The sequence below is a fragment of the Mugil cephalus genome, chromosome 2 (assembly GCF_022458985.1).
Source record: "Mugil cephalus isolate CIBA_MC_2020 chromosome 2, CIBA_Mcephalus_1.1, whole genome shotgun sequence".
In the NCBI taxonomy this organism is placed as follows: domain Eukaryota; kingdom Metazoa; phylum Chordata; class Actinopteri; order Mugiliformes; family Mugilidae; genus Mugil; species Mugil cephalus.
Window position 1 is genome coordinate 8,316,827 of NC_061771.1, and position 9,299 is coordinate 8,326,125.

The 9,299-nt window shown below is 41.8% G+C and overlaps 1 protein-coding gene across 1 annotated transcript; it reads right to left on the reverse strand.

Moving 5' to 3' along the window:
- Nucleotides 1-657: 657 nt before the first annotated feature.
- Nucleotides 658-9,081, reverse strand: LOC125003333 (ADP-ribosylation factor-binding protein GGA1-like). The gene is made up of 17 exons (XM_047577344.1): nt 8,948-9,081; nt 8,189-8,273; nt 7,944-8,019; nt 7,683-7,781; nt 7,311-7,434; nt 6,748-6,848; nt 6,410-6,490; nt 5,983-6,120; nt 5,797-5,878; nt 5,589-5,699; nt 5,355-5,498; nt 5,005-5,048; nt 4,562-4,764; nt 4,190-4,461; nt 3,946-4,115; nt 3,667-3,777; nt 658-3,360 (listed from the first exon to the last, which is right to left on the reverse strand). The coding sequence occupies exons 1-17, from the start codon at nt 8,991-8,993 to the stop codon at nt 3,250-3,252; spliced, it is 1,998 nt and encodes a 665-aa protein (XP_047433300.1). The 5' UTR covers nt 8,994-9,081; the 3' UTR covers nt 658-3,249.
- Between the last annotated feature and the right edge of the window lie 218 nt (nt 9,082-9,299).

Here is a 9,299-nt window from a genome sequence, read left to right on the forward strand (position 1 = left end):
AAAAAGCTGGAACTAAGGTAGTTTCTTCACTTCTAAATGACTGCTGGAGAGTTTACTATGAACTACTTTTATTATTGCATGTATGACTAGAATATAGATGGTACCGACTGGAAACTCGCATTAATAGGGTTTGTTAACGACCAGATATTCACCTCAGAAACTAGAAAACTCGTGGTGTGCGACAACAGGATGTTGTTAGTGGTATCCTATTGGTTGAGGGGAGGGGCCTCTGTGGATCATCTCACAGATATTTGATCAGTTTGGATCTAGTGAAGTTAGAGGCCAGGTCAACACCTTGTGCTGTTCTTCATATTTTTTGAGTTGTTTCTAAACTGTTTTGTGTGCGTGTGTCTGTATCAGGCTGCATCCTGCTGGGGATGTTGTAGACCATGAAGGAGTGTCATTACTATGGGGTGGCGGGGTCTGGTCTGGTCTAGCTGAGTGGTACATGTCTACTGAATGTCGGGTCCAAAAGTTTCCCAGCAGAACATTGTATTGTCACAAGACGGTCTGTGTTATTCACTTCTACTGTCAGTGGTTTTAATGTTCTGGTTGATCAGTGTAACTGACCCCAGTAACTCCCCACCACTCATTTAGACCTGAAGAAGCCATTCGCTGAAATGTCTTCAAGAAAACAGGTTCAGTTGTTGCATTAGCTTTTTGTTTGTTTTTTTTGTTTGTGTTGTATATACCATGACCTGGGCGACTTATTGTACAAGTGACTTTATTTGCTTTAAATACACATTTGCCTTTCATTCTCAGTTTGTACTCAGCTGCATGTACACCTGTGTTTTTAATGGTTAATAAATATATATAATATATAAATATATATTATTCCCTTCATTAGTAATGCATCCAAACATTGTTCCAACTGTTGACGCAAATCTGGACCTAATATAGTTGATTGACACACATTGGGTCGTTAATGGAGCAGTTGATGAAGTAGTTAATTCTGATCCACGTTCTGCATGATGCAAGTTCTTTAATTAAGACTGAGAATCTGAGACTGGTGAGCTTTAATACACACCTGGGACTACTCACCCCAAACATTTCAGGCTTTTCCTTTCTACCCGGTCGTATCAACCATCACTGGTGACACGGCTGACTAATTATAAATGTTTAGTTAATACTTAAGGCCGAGTCCTGTTGTTAGGAATGAACAGCTGTAGTCGCTATGGGAGTAGTTTTACTGAATAAACCTGCTTAAAAGAAAGAGCTACTGCACAACTCTGATGGGACACTGATAGGAGACATGTAGCTATGATGCTGTCAATAAGGCAAATTAGATCCCCTCCCTATTAATTTGATGCCAACAGCCAAATCTGTTACAGCCCTTTAACAGCATATTTACAGTAAATAATGGTGACAAGTTAAATCTACACTGCTGGATCAACAACATAAAAAAAAAATGATTTGATTGTTGATTTCTTCTTGTTATAGTTTAGCCTTCTGACTGTGCCTGTGAGTTGACTGAAACAGCTTTGTGATATTATAAATGGCACAGTCTTATAATGGTTTGATATTGGCCCATATATTAAATTTAACATGGTTTCACATACGTGTACAGCTGAATAGGTGTTGCTCATTAGGCCATTCTTAGATCGAGCCCTCGTGACGGTTAAATCCTTTCTGTAATTACACATGTATTTCATATTTTAGTTGTCAGATGGAGCCCATCTGCCTCTGCCACTTTATTTTAGTCTTTATGATCTAGGACCGGATCACAGACCAGCGCTTCAATCAGCCTGACAACTGGATATTAGAATGATTCTGTAACATCATCTGAAGTCTTTTCATGAACACATGACTATAAACAAAAATCAAACCAGTCATTTGTTTACATATATGTACAGAGCAAGCAGAAAAAATCAACGGCGTCATCTCAGGCACATGTGGTAGAATCAAACCAGATGTCAGGACTTCACATGCCCCTCTTTGGGTCAATCAACAGCACAAAGGCAGAAACAAAAACAAAAGACACATGTACTGTAAAAAGGAATGATTTCAGGTGCAAAATTATATAAAAAAAAAAAAAGTGCATCTAAATAAGAAAAGAATATCTTCAAATCAAAATCCTGAGTGGAACATAATGTAAAAAAAAAGTGTTCTAATCTTGGATATTTAGTGCCTTTTGTTCATAGGCATTTTGACAGAAGGAAAAGCACAGGAATAAGGAATAGCATTAATAATGGCTGGTTCAGTTTCAGAATCTTAGTTTTCTTCTTGTTGGCTTAATATCAGGATGGAGGGAAGAGCTGAACAGAATAAATCCATCATTATCAGTCATTAATACCCGCGCTCTTCTGACTCTGATGTGTCAAGATGTCACAGCGTAAGACACAAACACTACTGAACTGTAGTTTAATCAAATATATTAAAACCAATTTGATGCTTAAAAACTAAGTACCAATTTGTTATATATATATGTATATATATATGTATATATGCTCCCTGGATAGATACTGCATCTTTGAGACCAGCTCTGAACAGAATCAAGTCTGTTCTGGAGCCGACTGTTACATTTAGTTTAATTACTTCCATGGGTCCGACAACGAATACCAGCAGTTCTCACTTAAAGTGCTTTCCCAGAGTGTTGCACCTCCGCCTCAAGACAAAAAGTAAATACATCGTGATTTATGACTGGATATTAAATTCCACTAATCATGTTAGATTTGGCTTTTGGTAGAATTACTGGAACACGTAGAAGCATTTAGCTGACTTGAAGTTTGACATACGGACTCAATGAAAACCATCTGCGGCAAACCGAGTAAACACTGGACATGCAAACTGTAACACCTGTAACGTGAATCTGAATGTTTGAAACCCAAAGCAGGAATGCATCAGTCTGGTTTTGTAAAATAAACATAACGTGAGACACCAGCTGTTAACATGTAATTCACATGACGTGGGACAAATTCACACATTCGGTTTTAGAGAGGCTCAAAAGTCACTGCATTGAATGTTTCTGACAGTTGGCTTTATATGACAGCACTGGACCGATTGTCAGAAAGGAAAAGAAAGTGGCAACACTCGGAACACAACTGAATAAGGACAGGAAGGCCGTGAGGGAAGGCACAAGGTAGAAGCTGGTTCCCACAACTGCTCTCACGTCTGTTTTTTTTTTTTAATCTCCAAACGACTGAGGAGGAAAGAGGACGTCACGCCGCAGCCGGTGTTGAGGGATAACTTCAACCTAAATGTAACGGAAGCAGCACTTCAGATGACGGACAGGGAGACTGGGCCTTCTCACTAAAGGCTCCCCCACGTGTTTGGAGGCGGGAACTGGTCAACGTCCCCGGATTCGTCATGGGACTTGTCTCCCAGGTTGAAAGTTATCTTGTATCGCAAACGCACTTTTTCCTGAAACGAAAGAAGACGACTGTCAGTCTGCATCACCACAGCTGAACGACCTTTTTATGGCATAATCTTCTCATCTGAAGCATTTTTCTAACTTAAAGTACAAAAGAAACAACTCTATTTATGGACAGACAGAAAATGATTAATGATCTGCTACATCACTGATGTGAACATTTAAAATAGGCAAATCAGACGTAACATTAGGAGCGATCACCGGTCAAATGAATTCATCAATCATCATTTATCAACAATGGTTGTAATGTTGTGGCTGATCTGACATGAAGAAGACTGTCAAAGTGTGCCACCTACCATGTGAGGGTTAGCCAACAGCAGTATCTGTGTGATGGCAGCAGGAGGCAGGATGGGATTGAAGGCTGGGAGCTCAGTGCTAGTGGGAGGCTGCAGCTTCACTTTCATCACCTAGACAACGTACACACAAGAACATGTGAAAACAACAGCAGCTACAGACCCACACGTATACAAATAGTCTCCAGCTGAGTCCAAACCCAAACTCTCACATCAGAGAATCGGGTACTGTCGTAAACCATCGCTGTCATTAGTATGAACAGCAGTGAAACGTGCACCTACTTTGGGCACGGCCGCCTGGAAGCGGATGTTGGTGACGGGAATGGGGGCCGACGACAGCATGGAGATGATCACCACCAGCACGTCAGGTCGTGACGGAGGACAGTCACGGGCAAAGGTGAACAAAACCCGCAGACTGTGTTTGTCGAATACAGTCACTGGTAACAAGGTGCCTGAAACATACAAGCAGACATACTGTACATGTGTAGAAACACACTTCATGTATTTAGAGAACACATACACTTACTAGGTTTGATTGATTCAAGGGGAACAGTAACATCAGCGAGAGAGATGTTGTCATAGGGGTCAGCAGGTAGCGAGCCTTTGTCAACAACTGTGAGGTTAAGATTGGAGAGGAGAAGCGCGTCAGGCTGTGGCCCGTCAGAGTGGTTGGCCAGGCTGGACGCTGGACCCGCAGCAGTGGAGGCGGTGTTTAGAGTAGGAGGAGGCCTGGAGTTGGTGGCCGACTTGGTCTGGAGATCTCGTAAAGTGACTCTAGAATGAGGCTGGAGCTTATCCCTACATGGAGCGGATGAATAAAAAAAAAAATGTGAAGATTCCTTCCATCGGACAACAAATGGGTTATTAACTGTAAGATTCTCCTTTTTGTTTCTTTTACCATTTGACTTGCTGGCTCTCGGGAGGCAAGGACTGCTGCATCAATGTCTTTCCCAGCAGGTCCAGCTCGTCCATGGCTTTAGGTGGAGCAGTGGAGCCCCCTACTGGCGCAGCCGGCTGCGTTTGTGCCACAGCTGGTAGCAACAGTGCAGCTTTTACGGATGCAGGAGCAGATGTTTCCGTGATAGTGGTGACATCTGACGACTGAGAGAACAACAGCGATAGTTAGATATTCAGAGTTGAACATATGAGGGGATGAAGAGTGTGGAAAATAAAAAACTAGATGTGTGTCAGTATTAAACCCACTATGTGCAGATTATTACAAGTTTATTAAGATATTGTCCAGTGCCTTTTTTTTTCTTTTTTTAAATCGCCTTTGGTGATGGCTAATTTTACACATAGTGGCTTCAATGTGAACACATACAGTATTATCTTGCTGCGCACCTGGAAAGTGTTGTGAGAGTCAGAGTTTTCTGTTACATTCAGTCCTAAAAGATCAGAAACAACAAAGGGTACAATTAATTTTACTGTAACATTGAAATGATCACATGTATAGCCCAGATAAAAAAAACAAACAAACAAAAAAAACATGTTGGGCTGAAGAGAATAAAAAATGTGGGTTGCTTTGATGTGGCAAAGCCAGGCAAGAGAGATGCTGTTCAGGTAGCAGACGGATTACATGCTGACCAGTGGAAACAAGACAAAACTGCTGACTTCACTTTTCTGGCTTGTTAAAAAAGTTAAGCTTAGTATTCTTTACTTTTACAAACCAGATGTTTTTTTTTCCTGCTCACCCAGTGACATGAGTTCATCATCCAAAAGGCTTAAGCCCATGTTCTGAGTCAGAGCCTGCAGGCTGGATGACTCCGAGTTAAACGGTGCTGCGTTGGCTGAGACGTTAAGTCCCGTCAGGTCTACAAGCGCTGAACTACTGCCACCTGATTTGAAGAGGAAATACTCATTGGTGACAGGAACTCTACAGGAACTGTGTGATCATTAAGCAAAATTCGCCGGCAGTCTTTCCCAACCTGGTTGTGAGGACACAGTTATGTCGTCTTTTGTCACGTCTTCCCCCTTTATGAGCTGCCTGTACAGATTGATGACTTGTGTCAAGCTGTCATTGGCTTGCAAGATATCCGCTGCAAGTAGAAAACTAATTAGCAAAATGACAGCAGGTTTAAAACATTTTGAAGTGAGTATTAAGTTGGTTTAAAGGAACATCTTTCTTGTACTCACCTAAAGCTTCATCATTATCCTCTGTGTCGCTCGCTAATCGAAAGAGCGTAGGCCTCATCTTTTCACAGCGCTGGTAAAGATCCTGCAATCAGAAACATGTAACAACGTTAAAACCATCCCTCCAGTGAAATTCATCAGCAGGATTACCAGACTGTGGCTCGTTTTAATGTGCTGAGGTGTACGAACCTTAATGAGCTCCTGGTTGCTCTGGGAGCAGCTCTCCTTGCTGTAGCCCTCCAGCAGCTGGCTCAGCAGGCTCACGCTCTCCTTCACCTCCTGGATTGCATTCACCCGCTTTGATACTTTCTCCACACGCTTTTGATCCTACCAACAAGACTTATTAGTATCCTAGTGTCTGGAAAACACTGCAGGATTTTTACAGACCTTCCCTTCCCAAATGAAATGAACCATGTCATTATGACAGAAATGACACGACACTGATCATATTATAGTTTAGACTTAAGCCGTTTGATCTGTGAATGAATATTACCGGACCTCTGCACAGAGAATATTGAATACACGTCTGTTTCATATAAATGTAAAAGGAAACATGCGTGTGTGAATACATACTGTAAACCACATTTAAAAAAAAAAAAAAGCCCCCCTAACTCACCTCCTGAACCATTTCCTTTATGAGCTTGTTTGCTGCTCTTAAATCATCAGGGTGAGTGCTGTTCAGTAAGCGAGACAGCATCTACAAAAACAGGATAAGACAGAAGAGGGAGAGGAAAGGAAAGAGGAAGAGAATTTTGTAAACTGACGGTGCCTTCATAATTTTCCCAGGCGGTTCCCCTCACAAGACTGTTTTTCTAGTTTCCTGTGTGACAACCGTCAATGCAGACCTTAAATATATAGACTATTAATAGTCTGCATGATGATCACACAGCTAATAAGTGTCTTCACAGGTCTGTCAGATGTTGTCGGTGCTTCTTGATCACTTATAATGCATACCTTGGATTTCTCCTCATCCTCAAAGATGGCAGTTTTGGATCTGGGTGGAGGGGGTGGGAGGGGCTTGTCATCAGGAAGTGCAGGATCCTGCTTGACAATGCCTGGAAAAAACAAGGACGCCTATTAACCTTACATAAATACACCGTCTATCAACGGCACAGCTTCTCCTTTGTACCTTTACACTGTATATAGATCACACACAATCGAGGTCACCTCTGACTGCGTTTGACACTTCGTGGACCAATGCAAGTAAATTAAAAAGAGAGGTTGGCACTGAAGTCATGAAACCTGTTTAAAAATCAGCTGGAAGTCCATTTCTGAAATCACACTTGATTCAAATAAGCATGACTAACTGGTCTCATGTCTGTGCTGTAAAAAAGAGAAGTGATACTACCTACCTACTTCTTAACAGGAGCAATGTATGGGGAACCAAAAAAGACATTATCACTAAATTATGGGAACTAAAACACATTTATAAACCACTGTGCATGGAATGCGTAACACACAAACCCATGTATGTAACCCTAAAGAACACAAGAAACCTCACACCTGATCAAGCTCACCTTGTTTTTTCAGCATCTGATATGCATCCGCGATCTTACTCTCATCGGGCAGCCTCACCGTCCAGCTGTACATCATTTCTAAAACCTTCTTCTTCACCGGCTCAGGAGCCCGGGCTCCTAAATACTACGGAGAAGAGAGAAGGCGTTAATCTGCTCATTCTTTGACATCTGTGAAGTGTGACACAAGAAACTGAGTGCTCAAACTGTAGTTAATAATACTGATAACGAGACAGATTAAATACGGCACCATTGCTTCATTATGTGATCACACGTATTTTTGAAATTATAGTTAAACTAGAAAAATAAATCACTCCCATGGATATTATGTTGCAGTCAAACTAGTAGGACAGGATACAGCACAATGGTTTGTACCTTGGGTGAGACCACCTTGATGAGCTCATTAAGAAAACGAAACTTTCCCACTTCACTGTGAAAGCGTTTTCCACAGTTCCTCATGCACGTCTCAAGAACCTGGGAACAGATCAAAGGTTGTTATTTATTTTATTTTTTTTACATCGATACACACAAGCGTTCTCTGGCAATGACAAGCCACTTCTGACCAGGTGTCCTGCAGAATATCACGCTTGGTAGTCACATAACACCCAAAATACACGGTGGGCAGCGGACCCTTACCGTTAGCGCTTGCATCGCCTCCCATTCTTGTGGTGACTGAATTTTGTGGGCCAGTAGTCTGGTTGCGAGCTGAGGACTAATAATAAAAAATAAAATAAAATTAAGTAATTTGAAAGTAAAGTAAGTAATTAAACCAGTAAAGAAGTTAAAACTACAAAAGTTCTGAGTAGCTCATTTGAGTCTGTTTAGATGTTCTTCTTCAGTATGAAATGGTTGTCACACAAGCATCGTCATCATCATCTCACCCTTCTGGTTCATGGTCCAGCTGATCACAAAACCCCTTGATAGTGTCCCAGTCAGTCTCTTTATTCAGAGGATTGGTGGCCTTGTCTGTGACAAACAAAAACATATAATACAATGTTGGGTTTGCTATAAAATATTGACACGTGGGGGAATGTCTGTCCTCCAAAAATAGAAAAAAATAATAATAATAATTTAAACTTAAATATGGGCTGTTCTGCACAGATTGGCGAAGACAGTGAAACTAGCTCCTAAAGCCATGGTAGAGCCGACACAACTGGCAGTCACCCATTTTTTACTGCGATTTGCATTAAGCATGTGACATGACAGCAGACAGGCTGCACAGTTCCTGGTTTTGGGTTTTGCATTCGTTTAACTGGCTTGACCTGGTCCTCCAGGAAGCTAACTAGCTCCCTCATTATTGTTAGCATTGAGCTGGACGTTGCTAGGAGTTTTTACATTTAAATGTCACTCAGCTAAAACGGTCAACTGCAAAGACGGCGTGAGCTCCAAACGAAAGGGCCTTATAGCAAACATGACGCAATATATGGTTATTTGAGTTTGTTCCTCATCGCCAACTGCACTTTTTTTTGATTTAATGACATTCGCTTCGACTGTGAAAAATATGCTGTCTAAGGAAAAAGGCTATTAGCGACAGCGACTAATTCAAAATGAGCACATATCAACATGGCTCTCGTGAGAATATCGGCTATTGATTTGGCCCAAGACATGACCATCTGTTATTGGTAAGTACGATTACTTACTGATGCGAGACTGCAGGCTGGCCTCATCTGGAGGAGGCGCCGCCATCTTTCAGGGATTCTAAACAAGGAGCAACTATCGCGTTATTTCTGCAAGATATCGCGTGGATAGCTGCAGCGGCTGTGTAGCTCCCCCCGTTGGTGGCGAAGAGGAATAACACGACGAGATACAGAGCACAGCCGACACTTCAATCAATGCAGCTCTGGGGACGCTTTGATCAACCACAGTTATCTGTGACGTCTTTTTTACTTTGTGTTTTAATTGTGTTGCCGCGGCAAGGACGCGAGCAGGATCTCTTGGTTTCAGAGACTTTTTAATCCGGCGCTTCTTTTTTTGCAGTCACTGCGCACCCGT

Bases quoted from the DNA above. Each gene is read 5' to 3' on its own strand.
- LOC125003333 (XM_047577344.1), bottom strand. From the start codon at position 8,993: ATGGCGGCGCCTCCTCCAGATGAGGCCAGCCTGCAGTCTCGCATCA. The intron at 7,435-7,682 runs GTACAAACCATT...TCTTCTCCGTAG, and splicing joins TCAAGGTGGTCTCACCCAAG to TATTTAGGAGCCCGGGCTCC. The intron at 4,765-5,004 runs GTGCGCAGCAAG...TTGTTCTCTCAG, and splicing joins ACTCTCACAACACTTTCCAG to TCGTCAGATGTCACCACTAT.